Here is a 17,044-nt window from a genome sequence, read left to right on the forward strand (position 1 = left end):
ATTTCAGTAATTAGCCTGAATGTGAATGGACTAAATGCACCACTAAAAAGACACAGAATGGTGGACTGGATAAGAAACCATGACCCCATTATTTGCTGCATCCAGGAGACTCATCTCACTACAAGGGATGCACACAGACTCAAAGTTAAAGGATGAAAAACAAGTTTCCAGGCCAGTGACTCACAAAAGAAGGCAGGATTTGCAATCTTAATATCAGACAAAATGACCTTCAAGCTATCAAAAATTTAAAAAGACACAAAAGGACACTATATAATGATAAAAGTTTCAATCCATCAACAAGAAATATCCATACTAAACATATACGCACCCAACACAGGAGCACCACATTTATAAAACAACTACTTAATAAACTGAAAAAAGTTATTGACTCTAACATTATTATAGCAGGGAACTTAAATACCCCACTGACAGCTCTAGATAGATCAACAAGGCAAAAAATCAACAAGGAGATCCAGAACCTAAACTTGACACTTGACCAAATGGACTTAGTAGATACCTACAGATTATTCCACCCAACAACCACAGAATATACATTCTACTCATCACCACATGGAACATATTCGAAGATTGACCACATTCTTGGTCACAAATCAAGCATAAACAGATTCCATAAGGTTGAAATCTTGCCATGCACATTTTTAGACCACAGTGGAATAAAAATAAACATTAAAACCAATGACATTTCCCCAAAGCCCACAAAGACATGGACACTAAACAGCATGATGCTGAATAACGGCTGGGTCAAACTGAAATCAAAGAAGAACTGAAAGATTCCTGGAAACAAAAAATGAAGAAACATCTTACCAAACCTCTGGGATCCCATGAAATCAGTTTTAAGAGGGGAATTCATATCTCTACGAGCACACATCAAGAAAATGGAAAGATCAAAAGTGGTGAGTCTAACAAATCATCTAGGGAGCTGGAAAGAGAAGGCCCCCAAAACCCCAACTTTAGTAGAAGAATCCGAATCACAGAAATAAGAGCCCAAATACAAGTCATAGAGGACAAAAATATCATAGAAAACATCAATAAAACTAAAAGTTGTTTCTTTGAAAGAATTAACAAGATTGATGGGCTCCTAGCCAGAATGACCAAGAAAAAGAGAGAGAAAGCCCATATAAACACAATCAGAAATACAAAAGATCAAATCACAGCTGACCCCGATGAAATACAAAAGATTATCAGAGATTACTATGTACACTTATATGGAAACAAACTTGAAAACCTAGATGAAATTGAGGACTTTCTGACATCACACAACCTCCCCAGGTTAAAACAAGAAGACACTGAGACTCTAAATTGGCCCATAACAACCCAGGAAATTGACTCTGTCATACGAAAACTATCTACAAAAAAAAGCACTAGACAGGATGGCTTTCCAGCAGAATTCTACAAAACATACAAGGAGGAGCTGATACCAATACTACTGAAAGTATTCCAGGCAATTGAGAAAGATGGAATTCTCCCCAAAACATTTTATGAAGTTAACATAACACTGATACCCAAACCGGGTAAAGATCCAACAAAGAAAGAGAACTACAGACCAGTATCACTTATGAACATAGATGGAAAAATCCTCAACAAGATTCTAGCAAATCAGATCCAAAAACACATCTCAAATATCACCCACTATGACCAAGTAGGCTTCATCCTGGGATGCAGGGCTGGTTCAACATTTGCAAGAGCAAAATGTCATTAAATACATCAACAGATGTAAAAGTAAGAACCACATGATTATCTCATAAGATGCAGAAAAAGCTTTTGATAAAATCCAGCATCCCTTCTTGATAAAAACCCTCAAACATCTAGGTATAGAAGGAATATACCTCAAAATAGTAAGTGCCATCTACAACAAACCCATAGATAGCATATTGCTAAATGGCCAGAAACTAGAATCATTTCCCCTGAAAACTGAAACAAGACAAGGTTGTCCACTCTCACCCCTCTTGTTCAATATTGTGTTGGAAGTCCTAGCTCAGGCAATTAGACAAGAGAAGGAAATCAGGGGTATCCAAATAGGAAAAGAGGAAATCAAGTTATCCCTCTTTGCTGATGATATGATCCTGTACCTTGAAAATCCAAGAGAATCTGTCAAAACCCTACTTGCACTGATAAAGGACTTTGGCAATGTCTCAGGGTACAAAATAAATGTGCAAAAGACAGTTGCATTTCTCTACACCAATAACAAGCAGGCACAGACCCAAATAAAAAGCACAATCCCATTCACAATAGCCACCAAAAAAATGAAATACCTCAGCATCTTTCTAACCAGAGAAGTGAAAGACCTTTACAATGAGAACTACAAAACACTGCTCAAAGAAATCCAAGAAGACACAAACAAATGGAAAAATATTCCATGCTCTGGAAAGAAAGAATCAACATTGTTAAGATGTCCTTCCTACCAAAGGCAATCTACAGATTCAAGGCAATGCCCATTAAGGTACCAACATTATTCTTCTCAGACCTGGAATGACAATACAGAAATTTATATGGAAACATAAACGACCACAAATAGCCAAAACAATCCTTAGTAAAAGAAACAAAGCAGGCGGTATCACACTTCTGGACTTCAAACTTTACTATAAGGCTACAGTAATCAAAACAGCCTGGTAATTGGTACAAGTACAGGCATATAGACCAATGGAACAGGACAGAGATTCCGAAAGCAAAGCCTCAATTCTTCAAACAACTCATCTTTGACAAAGCCCCAATAACAACCACTGGGGAGAGGAGAACCTATTCAGTAAATGGTGCTGGGAAAACTGACTGACCACATGCAGAAGATTGAAACAGGACCCCTACCTATCACCATACACAAAAATTAACTCTAAATGGATCAAAGGCCTAAATGTAAAACCTCAAACTGTACGAACCTTAGAAAATGCAGGAAACACTTATTGAAGTTGGAATTGGCAACTGATTCCTGATCAAAACCTGAAGTGCCCAGGCCATAAGAGATATAAGATAGACAAGTGGGACCTCATTAAACTGACAAGCTTCTGCAAAGCAAAAGAAATCATCAAGAGAGCAGGGAGACAGTCCACAGAATGGGAAAAAATATTTGTCAACTGTATATCTGACAAAGGCCTAACATCTAGGATCTACAAGGAACTCAAACACGCCGAAAGGAATAAAACAAACAGCCCCTTTAAAAAGTGGGCAAAAGACATGAATAGACACTTCTCAAAAGAAGATATACGGGCGGCCAACAGACAAATGAAAAAGTGCTCAGCCTCACTCATCATTAGAGAAATGCAAATCAAAATCACACTGAGATATCACCTAACCCCTGTAAGAATGGCCATCATTAATAAAATAAACAACAGATGCTGGCGAGGATGTGGAGAAAAAGGAACACTACTACACTGTTGGTGGGAATGCAGACTAATACAACCTCTTTGGAAGACAGTGTGGCAATTTCTGAAGGAACTAGAAATTGACCTTCCATATGACCCAGCAATTCCCCCATGGGAATATACCCAGAGGAACACAAATCATTCTACAAAAAAGATACCTGCACACGTATGTTTCTTGCAGCTCTATTCACAATAGCAAAAACATGGAACCAACTGTGTTGCCCATTGAAGCTGGATTGGATAAAAAAAAGTGGTACATATACATGATGGAATATTATACAGCCATAAAGAAGGACAAATATATGGACTCTGCAGCAAATTCGATGGATTTGGAGTTGATCATACTCAGTGATTTATCAAAAAAACAAAGAAATGAGTTCTATATGTTCCCACTCATAAGGTGACCTTGAACAATTATAATGCTATAAGAAAGTAACTGGCAGTAGAGGAAAACTATCAGGGGAAGGGAGGGGGGTGGGACTGGCAGTTAGGGAAAACTGCTAGGGGAGGGAGGGGCATACCTCATCAACAAGGGTAACTGCATGATCAGTGCTTGTATACCTAACCCTGAATTGTACCCTACATCTTTATAATAAATAAATAAAATTTTTTTTTAAAAAGGTGAAATAATAAAGTCTCCAACTGTTGTTGTTGAATTGTCTATTTCTCCCTGTATTTCTGTTAGTTTTTGTTTCACAAATTTTGGGGCTTTGTTGTTAGGTGGATATGTGTTTACAACTGTTAACACTTTCCTGACAGATTGACCCTTTCATCATTAGAAAATGCCCCTTTATCAGTAGTGACATTTTCTTAAAAGTCTCTTTTGTGATAATAGTATAGCTATTCCAATTTTCTTACACTTGTTATTTGTGTGGATAGAATATATATTTTCTCATCCATTTACTTTTAATATATTTGTGTATGAATCCAAAATGAGTCTCAGTATAGACTGCATGCAGTCAGAACTTTTTTCTTTAATATAGTCCTGCAATGTCTGCCTTTTGATTGGACTGTTTAATTCATTCACATTAGTTACTATTGACATAGCTGGATTTATGTCTGCCATTTAACTTTTTGTTTTCTGTATGACTTGTGTCTTTTTTGTTCCTCTACTTTTCCCTTAATGTTTATTTTACATTAAGTGAATATTTTCTAATGTAATACTTTAATTTCTTTAATTGTTTGCTTACTCTATTTTTTTTACAGTTATTTCCTTGTAGTTACTCTAGGGCTTACCTCACATCTTATCATTGTCTCTTCAGTGTATACTAACTTAATTCCAGTGAGACATGGAAACATTACTCCTATATAGCTCCATTCTCTTTTTCCCCCCGTTTGTGGTATTACTCTGTTATGCATATTGTATCTATAAATGTTACAGCTCAATAATACATAGTTATAATTATTACATTCAATGACTATGTTTTTCAGAGACTCCACTAAGAGGAGGAAAGTATATACTTACAGCATATAACAGTAACTTTATTTATCTTTTTGATAAGCACCTTGCCTGACTTCTGACAAACACTTCAGAGAAAGTGGTAAGACCACCTTTGTGTCTCAAGACAGGTCCGCTTTGGCTATTCCATAGCTGGGTTAGCAATGCTGAAGGTCACAGAAAAGGGACGCTTGGTATGAGGTATCATAAAATAAGTATATTTTCTATTTCTATAAATTGCTATAGTGTTGTATAACATAGTTCGTACAAAAATAGTAGAAAACCAAAAGATAAAAATCTGGATGTTGCTAATACGATAGCTGACCTTGATAATAAATCCAAGTACATGTCCAGTGTCATCTATCCGAAATGCTTAGGACCAGAAGTGCTTCCCATTTCAGTTTTTTAATTTTAGAATATTTGCTTTCCGCTTACCAGTTGAGCATCCCCAATCTGAAAATCTGACATTTGAATTGCTCCAGTGAGCATTTTTAAAAATCATGTTGGTACTCAGAAAGTTCTGAATATTGGATTTCTGGACTAGGACACCCAACCTGTATACTGATATACTTTTGGAGATTTAAGAAAATCACCTAGTAAAAGACTGATCCAGTCTTCAAATAAAAACACTAGGTTTACGGAATAATGGCCACATTTCCCTGTACTGAAACTCTCCCAAATTTACATCCTTTTGCTCCACTCTCATGAGAAAGATTCCAAAGACTTTGGTGACTTTTCTAAGACCTAAGATGTCCATGCAGTGTTATAGCTCTCTCCTACTACAGTATTCAGTAGTTAAATCCACAAGAATAACATAGTATGATAATTTCTCTAAGCAGTGTGCTGGAGATTGCTCTACTATTAAATACTCAAGAATTTTGCAAGCCACAAAATAGCTTGAAATCAACTATGGTGGGGGGTATTTTTACCACCCTGGCAAATGCTATAAATTATTTCCTCCTTCCCCAGGTTCCTCCTTCAAAGCCCTTACTACCAGCATTTCACTACCTTAAGTCATCAGTAAAAGTTTAATTTGAGGATAATACTACCTATTAACAAGACAGAAAAATGCAAACTCTCTTTGATAAACATTTCTACAGGGTTTTGGGTTGTCGAGTTAAATCTTCAGAAACCTGGAATCCTCAATTCTTCCAAATATCAGTCTCCCAACAAGTTAACAAAGATGTTATGATACGACAAAATAATTGCATTCAGAGTAGTATTAATCTTCATGATTAAATAAAATCATAGGAAAGAATGCTTGTAGCTGCTATAGTCTCTATTCAAGGTTAAAGGAAGCTTTTCATCTTGTTACAGAGACATATATAAACCATTTGTATAGATCTACATCATAGCCGCAGATAGTTTAATACAATGAAAGAAATTTATTTCAGATATGCAATCTAGATTGCAGCAGGAGAAATAATTATCTATTTAACCACATTTCAGAAATAAAAGAAAGCAATGATAGAGAGTGTTTGCAAACCCTGCCAGTAACGTAAAGGAATCCATGCTTTTCCACCCTTCTATCACCATCCATCATCACTGATTTAATAAGCATCTGTCCAATGACTACTGTGTGTGTGCACTGGTAACCATGGTGTGGACAAAACTGAACTGGAGGAGTTATGAGGGGATTCCTGTTGGGCGGGGTGAGAGAGTGAGGGATGAGGTGAGCGGTAGCTCTGTTATGAAGGTCTGTCTTCACATTAAGGCGTCTTGTTAAACAGTTACTAGGTGGTTAACTACATGCCATGTGGCATGGACCTGCTGAAATAAACTACTATGCCCAGCCAGAAACTCTGTAACACTTTTCTCCCACTCAGTGTGCTCCACAAGTTCCTCCAATCCATCCCCCCGCCAATTCAGGCTAAGCGTAGAGGTTATTATACATATTTATTTGTTTTCACTGAGATGCTCTTTCATCCTCTTTCTGCCTTTCCCCATTCATCAGCAGAGTCTCACTGCTGCTTCCAAGCCATTTCTCGAATGAAATAATCTTATACCCTATGCTTTGCTTGGGGCAAAATTCTAAGATACATCCTTCAAAGTTTAATAATCTTCTTGCATATAGAGCATAGACTCCTCCACCAAAAAAAAAAAAAAAAAAAAAATCTCCTTAATAATGAAACAATTAAAAAAGAGCATATTTTTGCAGAAATGGTACTTTATTATTTTCATATCTGCTTTGCTTTTACATCTTTTAAAAATTCATTTTCCAGACTTTCTTCCAATTCTTTATCTGTATTCAATTTATCTGCCCCTTTCACTTTTATTTTCTATTCTTTACCCCTCAGATTATATTTTTCAGTTTCATGCAACATGTCTACAGTCTTCTCTGAGGAGACACAAGAAAAATAACAAACCTCTAGGTAGGCAATAAATACACAAGCTTGCTTTTTTCTTTCCTTCTGGTCTTACACAGAGAACACAACAACAAAGCTGGAGAAAAGCCTAAATAAATGAGCAGCAACACTCATTATCCTTTTAAGTCACCCTACAACATTGTTGATACAGAAAATACTGAGACATATGGCTTGAGGTCAGTTACCTAAGAACCAAAGAGGAAAAAAAACACACAAAATAAAACTGAGTTTTCCTCTCACATCATTCTTCTATGAATCCTCAAATGAACCCCTAGAACAAAACTCATTCTTTGTTTTTCATAGTCCTCAGGAATGCTGTCTTCAGAGCAGCTCAAATCCACACATCATTGCCCAATCACTTTATCCTTCTTGTCAAAAAATGAAGCAGTGAACACAAATGTGTTTTAACCTAATCTAAGACAAATCAAGTTGCTTGATTTTAAAGGGATTAAAATGTTATAAGAGCACAGTTATAAGAGCACTGTGTCATAACTAACTGGCAGTGAGTTTTCCTTCCTATAGGGTGCATAAAATCATTGCTCATCTTACAATCAATAGCATCTTGAAGACAATGAAATATGCTATAAGAATGCAATATTTCCATGTATCATTCTATAAAATTAAACCCATGTTAGCTATAGAAGTCTAACAAACAGCTCAACAGATAGTAATAATTAACACGGTCAGGAAATAGTAAGGATTTTTGCCTCTCATATTTCATAGGAGGCAAATATTTAGGATTTGAATTTACACACAGTGAGGACAAATTATTTGAAGACTTTTACATAAATATATTAAAATTCTTTGTTTATATCATTATGCAAATTATCTTTTATAAAGCTGGCAATCTATCTGAAAGGCAATGATCGCTCGGGATTTGGGAATTTTTAATCCCAAATATTGACATATGATACTTTTAATTTATATACATGGCACAAATAATTAAAACAATACTAATTTCCCTGTAATTCAAGCTCACAGCATTCATTATTACACTAAGAGAACACATGAGATAGTATTTAAATTTGAAATTCTAAGCAATATAATAGTAAAAAAAGAAAGAAGATGACATTCTTTTCTGAAAAATACAAAATCTGTTGCTGCTTTCTCAAGGGAAATTTGCTATGCATTGCTGACAGTCTACATAACACCTCACGAATTTTTGCTCTACCACTTCAGATTTTATGATAATTTGGGCTATGGCTAGGTTAAAGATTGTGGGCTTCTTTAGGGTTAAGACTTGTTTTGCATTTATTTATCAGGGCTAAAAAAATAATGCCTGATGCATAATAACATTCTAATGAATAAATGAATGAACTTTACAAGGAAATACATGATGAATTTTTTAGTGTACTTAACATTAAGAAAGTAGGATATACATTATTATTTAAAATAAACCTGCATTATGCATGCTCATTTAAATACACAACTTGTTAAAAATATATACTAAACAGCCGGGCTCGGTGGCTCAGCCTGTAATCCCGCACCTTTGGGAGGCTGAGGTGAGTGGATTGCCTGAGTCCGCGGGTTCGAGATCCGCCTGGGCAGCAAGACCTCATCTCTACAATAAATCAAAAAAATTAGCCAGGTGTGGTAGCGTGTGCCTTTAATTCTGGCTACTCGGAAGGCTGAGACGGAAGGAGCCCAGCAGGCGAGGCTGCGGTGGCCGGGAGCGGCCACTGCACTCCAGTCTGGGCGACCGAGTGAGACTCCAACTCAAAAAAAAAAAAACTAAACTAGCTAGCATCAATATAATACTAAAATAATAAAACTGCATTCCTTTAAAAACACTGTATCTTTCAGACACATCACTAAAATATTACACTAGCCTCCTCTAAGCTGCATCAAAGTGAGTTTTCATTTTGTAAATTGTCAGTGCTCTTCCAAGTTAATGTCACTTTAACCAAGCCTACCAAGTTTTGTTTTATTGTACAAATTTTCTCGAAGACAGTTTTAAAACATTTTCATCTTACCTTTCACTTTATTGATATTCTTCACTTTAATAAAATCTGTCCAGTTTTTCCACTATGCCACCTAAATTTTAGTAGAAAGAATTTTATCACCCCTAATTATAAGAATGTGCTCTTGTATTTCCTTAATTATTATACTCAGAATTTTTAAGGACGAGAATGCCATTGGCATTAAATATAGCCTTATTGATATAAAAGATTATTCCAAGTTAGCCTTCATTTTTAAAAATATTATATAAGGTACTTAAAAATTTTTAAAAAAAGAGTCACCATATTTCTCAAGCCTTGGAAACACATTCATATTATAGGGAACTTTAATAAGCAGGTGAGCAAACTCTAGCTTTATTTACACATTAATTAAAGCTCATGATCTAGTACAGCATCACTCTCACTTCCGAATTACTAAGTCTTATTTTTTACAGGAACCTAACTTCCCTAAAGTTTCCCCAGATAACAGAAGGGTATTACAGGGCATGAGACTGTGCCTGTGTTAACACAATTCCTACTCATCACCTGACTCCTCAGAGTCTGAGGAGTCAGAGCTGAGTATCATTCAGTTATCACTAGTACAATCTTCCTTACTATATTTATTAGCCCATATAAACTACCTACATATACTTAGGCCCTATTACTCTCACACACAACAAAATTAACAGAAATTATTATTATTATTATTTTTCAGTAGGAGTCTCACTTTGTCGCCCAGGCTGGAGTGCAGTGGCGCTCCTAGCCACCATAGCCTCGACCTGCTGGGCTCCGGCGATCCTTCCGCCTCAGCCTTCCGAGTAGCCGGAATTACAGGCGCACGCTACCGCCCGGCTGATTTTTTGATTTATTGTAGAGATGAGGTCTCGCTGCCCAGGTGGGTCTCGAACCCGCGGGCTCAGGCAATCCACTCACCTCAGCCTCCCAAAGGCGCGGGATTACAGGCTAAGCCACCAAGCCTGGCATACAGAAATTATTTTTAAATAAAAACTTTCTGGGGCTGGAGTATATAATGTCAGAGTAATATTACTGCTGCTAAAAGAAACTACTGGCAATGATGGTGGCAAATGTAGGCTTTTGTTGAAACAGAATAATGTAAAAAAAAAAAATCACAATGCATGCTGACTTAAAATTGCTACCTTTCTCTGTAGCCACTGATTCCTAACTGTTTTTTTCCTGGATCATCACATTTTTGTAGATGACTGCTCTCCTAATCTCATTATTCAAATGGGAAATTCAGAACAGGAATAAAACTGTACTAGAGCTTCAACTACCACTAGAACACAGATATTATATTAACAGAATTTACACTATGGAAAAATATCAGGACAAGACCATCCAAGATTTGGGCTTAAATGCTCCTCATGTCACTTTCTGGTTATACTCACTTGGGTAAGTTTATTTAACAACTTTCAATTTTTGCTTTTTATTTTTGTAAAATAGTTCATTTATTTATAAATACTAAATTTCTAACATAAAATCTAGGAGTACTTTTGTAGTACATTTCCTGAAATTTTTGATTACACAATATTCATAAATAGAGAAGATATGGGCTGGGCTCGGTGGCTCAGCCTGTAATCCCATGCGCTTTGGGAGGCCGAGGTGAGTGATTTGCCTGAACCCGCGGGTTCAAGACCCACCTGGGCAACTTGGCAAGACCTCGTCTCTACAATAAATCAAAAATTAGCCGGGTGTGGTAGTGCGCACCTATAGTTCAAGCTACTTGGAAGGCTGCAGTGACTGGGAGTGGGCACTGCATTCCAGTCTAGGTGACAGAGTGAGACTCCAACTCAAAAAAAAAAAGAGAAGATATGCTAAATGGTTTGTAAAAAAAAAAACACCAACAACACAATGCAATTAAGTCAGAAATCACTAAAATTAAATAAATAAAATCTCCATCCATGGTGGGGGAAAAACCATACTGAGGGAGTAAAAGAAGAAATCAGCATAAAAAGTAATGAACCCAGCAAATAGAAAATTGTTTATGATATATCTAAAGCAATACTTAGAAGAAAACTAATAGCTTTAAGTGATTCCAATAGAAAAGAAGACAGGCTTAAAAATGAATTAGTATTCTAATATGAATTAACAGAATAAACCCAAAGGAAAAGAGAGAAAAAGATAATAAAGAATAAAATTTAATGAAACTGGAGAGCATAATGCAAGAAAATACCAAGAAGAACTTCAGAAATTTGGCACAATAAAAATAGAGTAAAACATACAAATGTCAGGAACACTGATCAAGTAAGAGATAAAAGGCATAAATGTGCAATATTAACAATAAAAAACAACGGCAAAACTATAGACCCAGCAATAATGAGAGAGTAAGAGAATATAGTGAATGACATTGTCAATAGATGTGAATGCTTAGATAAGATGAACACATAAGATAAATGTAACTTCCTAAAACGGACAAAAAAAAAAAAATAGATGTATATTTTCTTTTAGTTGGAGTTTCACTCTGTCGCCCAGGCCAGAGTGCAGTGGCACACTCATGGCCACCGCAGCCTTGACTCAGGCGATCCTTCCGCCTCAGACTTCCAAGTAGCTAGTCAGCTTATTTTTTGATTTATTGTAGAGACAAGGGCTCACCAAGTTGCCCAGGCTGGTCTCAAACCCCTGAGCTCAGGCATAATAACCCCATATTATTAAACACATTGAACTGGTGGTAAAAATCTACCCTCTATCCCCTCCAAAATATGTTGCAAAACTTTGCTAAGAAGGTATGTCTCCAATATTTTAAAAAACACCTCCATGGAAAGCAGAAGCCTATTATCCTCAGATCATGCGACTGAACTAGTTCCTGAACTAGAATGTCCTTAACACAAAATCAGGCAAAGAAAATTATTTTTAAAAAAAATAGAAGCCAGGCTCGGTGGCTCAGCCTGTAATCCCGCGCCTTTGGGAGGCTGAGGTGAGTGGATTGCCTGAGCCCCAGGGTTCGAGACCCGCCTGGGCAGCGAGACCTCATCTCTACAATAAACCAAAAAATCAGCCGGGCGTGGTAGCGCGTGCCTGTAGTTCCAGCTGCTTGGAAGGCTGAGGCAGAAGGATCGCCGGAGCCCAGCAGGTCGAGGCTGCGGTGGCCGGAGTGGCCACTGCACTCCAGTCTAGGTGGCAGAGTGAGACTCCAACTCAAAAAACAAAAAAAGCCGGGCTCGGTGGCTCAGCCTGTAATCCCGCGCCTTTGGGAGGCTGAGGTGAGTGGATTGCCTGAGCCCGCGAGTTCGAGACCCGCCTGGGCAGTGAGACCTCATCTCTACAATAAAGCAAAAAAAAATCAGCCGGGCATGGTAGCGCGTGCCTGTAATTCCGGTTACTCGGAAGGCTGAGGCGGAAGGAGGCTGTCTCCTTAATTTATGTTCCTAACAAACTGCAACCTAACTTAGTGTATAAAGAAACACAAATCAAATTTAAGATTATATTTTTGTAACAAATAGCTCATTTTCAGCCAATCACAGACAGCCAACTGATCAGATCATGCCCACATAAGACTAAAGCCTCATCACACTCTGTCCAAATAAGACAGATGCCTAGCTGCAAACAATCAGATGATTTCTCACTTCGCTTCAGCCCATAAGAGCTTGCTGGTCACACTGCTGGGCAGAACTTTCTGAACCTCTTCTGGCTCTGGGTGCTATCCAATTCACGAGTCATTCTTTGCTCGAATAAACTCTGTTCAATTTATTGTGTCTAAAGTTTTTGTTTTAACATTAGTAATTAGAGAAACAAAAATCAAGAGCAGAATAAAATACTACTCAACCCTCATTCAATTAGAAAAAATTGAAAAAGCTAAAAATACCACATACTAGATAGCAAAAAAATGAATCTGTAAATACTGATGGTGGAAATGTAAAAAGTTTTCCCAAAAAAACTCTGGAAAATAATGTAGCAACATTTTGTAAATTTGAATATCCACATACCCTTATAAATGCTTTAGAAACCTCACACATGGACACCAGAATACAAATATATTCATGGCTGCATTATTTGTGATGGCAAAATGGTAGAAATAACTTAAATCCATCAACAGGAGGATGGACCAACAAAACATTTCATACAATGAAATATTATTACAGCAATGAAAAGAAATAGCTATATGCAACAATATGGATGGATCTTAGGAACAATGTTGAGTGAAAAAAGCTGCAGAAGATGATACATAACATCATTTCATTCTAAAAGCTCAAACATAGGCAAAACTAAAAAATAACTGCATATTGTTTGGGGATACATATTTATATGCCATAATTATTTTTTTAAAGCACTGAAATGAAAAACAGAAAATTGAGGACAGTAAATACCTCTACAGAGGAGACAACAGGATGAAATGCTGATCAGCATGTAGGTAGATACAACAATATTAGCAACATTCAAGTTCTTAAATTGGGTGTTGGCATCAAAGATTACCATGCCATTCTTATACTTCGTAGCTTAATATATTACATATATTAACTCTGATGTGTCAAACATTATATGATAAAATTTAAAACTGAGTATCAAAATTAAAGGTTATTCAAGACACAGCACATAAAAGCTCTCCTAATTGATCTATTTATTTCTTCCCAGTTAATTTTATTCATATTCCATTACCACATCTGTGGCAGTCACTATTTCATTTAAATTCCGCTGAATAATTTTAAAGACAGTATCAAGCACAATGCATGTTAAGAATTAAGTAGACAGCACTGTAAGGAAGAACATAATGATATTATGGAAAACTGTGTGAATGTTACATGCTTATATCCATCTCCAAATTGATTAAAAGCAAAATAAATCAAAGTCATCTGATTTTCATTCATAAGAAAAGGGAAATAATAAAATAAGTACATTAACATAATTTTGTGCCCTTGCTTATTCTATTGGTGTATGATGGAAAAAGTTTCTATGCTACCATATTACATTAAACAGATTTATTCTTCTTTAAAAATGTTAAAATACAAAAACAAAAGTCTCTTTTAATCTATTAATGAACAAGATCTTTTGAAGAGTCTACCCGCTATGCTGATGCTTCTGAAAATAATTAGCAGTCCTAATAATTACAAAAAAGTGGGGGGGGGGGAGAAGGAACCTCAAATAAGCTAAAGACCACACACAAAATTGTCAATGAAGACAAAGCCTGAACTATAGCAGTGTTAAAAAAAAAAAAAAGCCAAATTTGGTAAAACTTACAGGATGAAATAACCAAAAGCATGTTAGAAAAACAGTGAAAGAATGATCACAGATGATTTATTAAAATTCAAAAGCAAATGACTATATTTTAAAGTATACTCTTACAGAAAAAAATAATTTTCTCTTTTAAAAATAGGTAACTCAGCAAGAAAAGATGTGAAAAATCTCAATGCCTCTTTTACTCAAAGACTTTTTTCTCTTGTTGCTAAAAAGAAACTGATATTCCTTACTTTTATTTGGAAGAAAAACTATTTTAATTTTAATTTTCCCAGAATGTCTGTGTAAAAATGAAAGCCAAGTAGTAATTCTACACAGTGAACTGCACAGAACAATGCTCACTTGGTATTCATCCTAGGTCTTAAATAAGTGTAGCCTGCCAACTGTAGCCCACTCCATTATTCTGAACCTCATTATCCAATTTCTTTTTCTAGAACCTTTGTTCTGTTTCCTCCTTCCTATCAGGCATTTAGTTCACTGTTCTGAAAACTCTTTGCCACAGGAGTAATAAGGAAAAGAAAGACAAGCTCACATTTACTTTGCTACTTGAAGCTCTAAACCATTACTAGAAGGAAAAAAGGCTGACTATAATGACAAAGAAAGTTTAAAAAGTATGGCTTTATGCCTATGGCAGTGTGGAAAAAAGACCTTCAGTCAACCTTTCAAAGGGATAGCATAGCTATAGAGACATATCTACTCTTTCTAGCCTTGCTTTTATCTGCAAGAACGTCATCAGAGGGTTAGATTTGACAGATTTTCCAAGTGCCCAGGTGGGGTGAGAAGAAGGAAGACACTTGAAGATTGTTGCACAGCACCATATAAATATCAAAAAAAAATTCCAAACAATCTTGAAGGCTTCACAGGCTGGTCTAAGAGATGGGGAACTGGGGTAGTAGGAAATTATTTCCCCTAAAGATACCTAGTCAGTAATCTAACAATATTTTTTTAAAGGCTTTCAATTGGAATGCTATTTAGCTATATTACTCTGTCAAAATATTCCATTATAATTAGGAGATACAAAAAGAAAAAATAGATAACAAATCATGAAATATAAATGCAATAAAGAGAACTTTATTTTCCCACAATATTAAAAGTACATAATCACCTTTACTAATGAATAGATAATGTCAAAACACTATCTCCCCATCCCTGCATTCTATTCTGCATCTCGTGTATCTTTTATATTACTTGGAAAGAAAATCTATATGCTTTCTATGATGAAAACTAATTTTTACCTTTAAGTCTTTTATTTTAATATAAAGTAATATCTACTGTAGTAGGTGAAACGATGCAGACATATAGATGAGTCATCTTCCTTTGTCCCTTCTCCCGTCATCATAAGCATATGTGTATAAATTCTTTCAATCAGGTTCAATCTCATAAAACCGTATGTATGTGAATACAAACATAATATACATATGTACCTGTATGTATATGCTTTTGGCTTTGTTATTTGTTTTAACAAAAAAAGAATGTTTTGTATGTTACACTGCAATTTTGTTTTTCTTATTTAACAATAAGTCACCACCACCAATTGAAATAATTAACATTTTTTTAAAAGCTGCATGATATCCCAAAATATGAATGTACTACAATTTACTCAACAATTCTTCCACTAACTGGCATTCAGGGTTGTCTTACTTGTTTTAGGTTCTGAAAAAATACTATATCACAAAAACATAGGCATGAACACATGCGTAAACATGTGAACAGACATCTGTATCCATTATACTGGTACTTTTATTGCTATAGACCAGTCTCACAATCGAGCCTTTCAAAGGAGTTACAAAAATCTTTCATACTCCTATCAGCAAGACATTAATACCTGGAAAGCAGTTATAGAATGTTCTCTGTAGCTGAAATATTTCACAAAGCAGAGTCCATGCAATTTTAAGAATCAATTAGTTTAAGGTAATTTCTCAAGTTTTGATATGCTTACATAGCTGGATTTAATAAAGCTGCAGTTAATAAGGTATCTATATAAGAATCTCTGCAAGAATAAAGTTTACTTTCAAGTTAATCTTAATTTACCTTTTTTGGAAACTTCTGCCCCATTAAGTTCTTTTTGTGCTTCTTCAATTTTGTCTATTTAAAAAAAAGAAAATTTTACAAATCAATTCACCATAGACAAAAATACAGTAAACATAGTACATTTAAATAGTGTCAGACACATAAAAGTATTTGTTGAATAAAGTTATTTATGGAACAAATGTGTATAAACTGTTGAAGTAAGAATATATTCCTTTTTAAGTTTATGTTTATAATTTTAATCATTTCTTAGTCACAAGAACTACTAATTAAAGTATCTTTAAAAAATGTTATCTTTATATATGAAGCTCTCAAGAGAAATGTTATTAGAAACACAACAAATGGTTACTAGTTTAGAAACAACAAGACTAAGCAAAGTTCACAGGTGGCCGAAGACCTAAGATAAACATGGAAGACAAAATACGCAAAATATGGAAAAACAAAGGGAAGGATGAGCTGAAGAGTAGCGTGGTATAAAGTGCCTGTGCCTTGATGACAGTAGAGTTTATCTATGAAGTGTGGGGGCAGAGTGTTGCACTAAAGAGCTACTATATTATACAACTGATTGCAGAACTTACATATGCACACAATTTGGTAGGACAGGTATAACCCAGAAGCAATAATTGACTGAGTGGGAAGCACTACCTGGGTCCTGGTGTTCTTAGATCTGGGGCTCTGGGCACAATTGGATTTTATAAATATATCCATGTT

The 17,044-nt window shown here is 35.7% G+C and overlaps 1 protein-coding gene across 1 annotated transcript in view; it reads right to left on the reverse strand.

Annotated features, from left to right (window-relative positions):
* The window catches only part of HIVEP1 (human immunodeficiency virus type I enhancer binding protein 1), a 158,157-nt gene that overhangs the window by 65,504 nt on the left and 75,609 nt on the right, over positions 1 to 17,044 (reverse strand). The window contains exon 3 of the mRNA XM_008052264.2: positions 16,337 to 16,390. Within this exon, the coding sequence (XP_008050455.1) occupies positions 16,337 to 16,390 (54 nt within the window). The remainder of the gene's footprint in view (positions 1 to 16,336; positions 16,391 to 17,044) is intronic.

This window comes from Carlito syrichta, unplaced genomic scaffold (genome assembly GCF_000164805.1).
Source record: "Carlito syrichta isolate Samal-C Ts95f unplaced genomic scaffold, Tarsius_syrichta-2.0.1 Scaffold270142, whole genome shotgun sequence".
Lineage (NCBI taxonomy): Eukaryota > Metazoa > Chordata > Mammalia > Primates > Tarsiidae > Carlito > Carlito syrichta.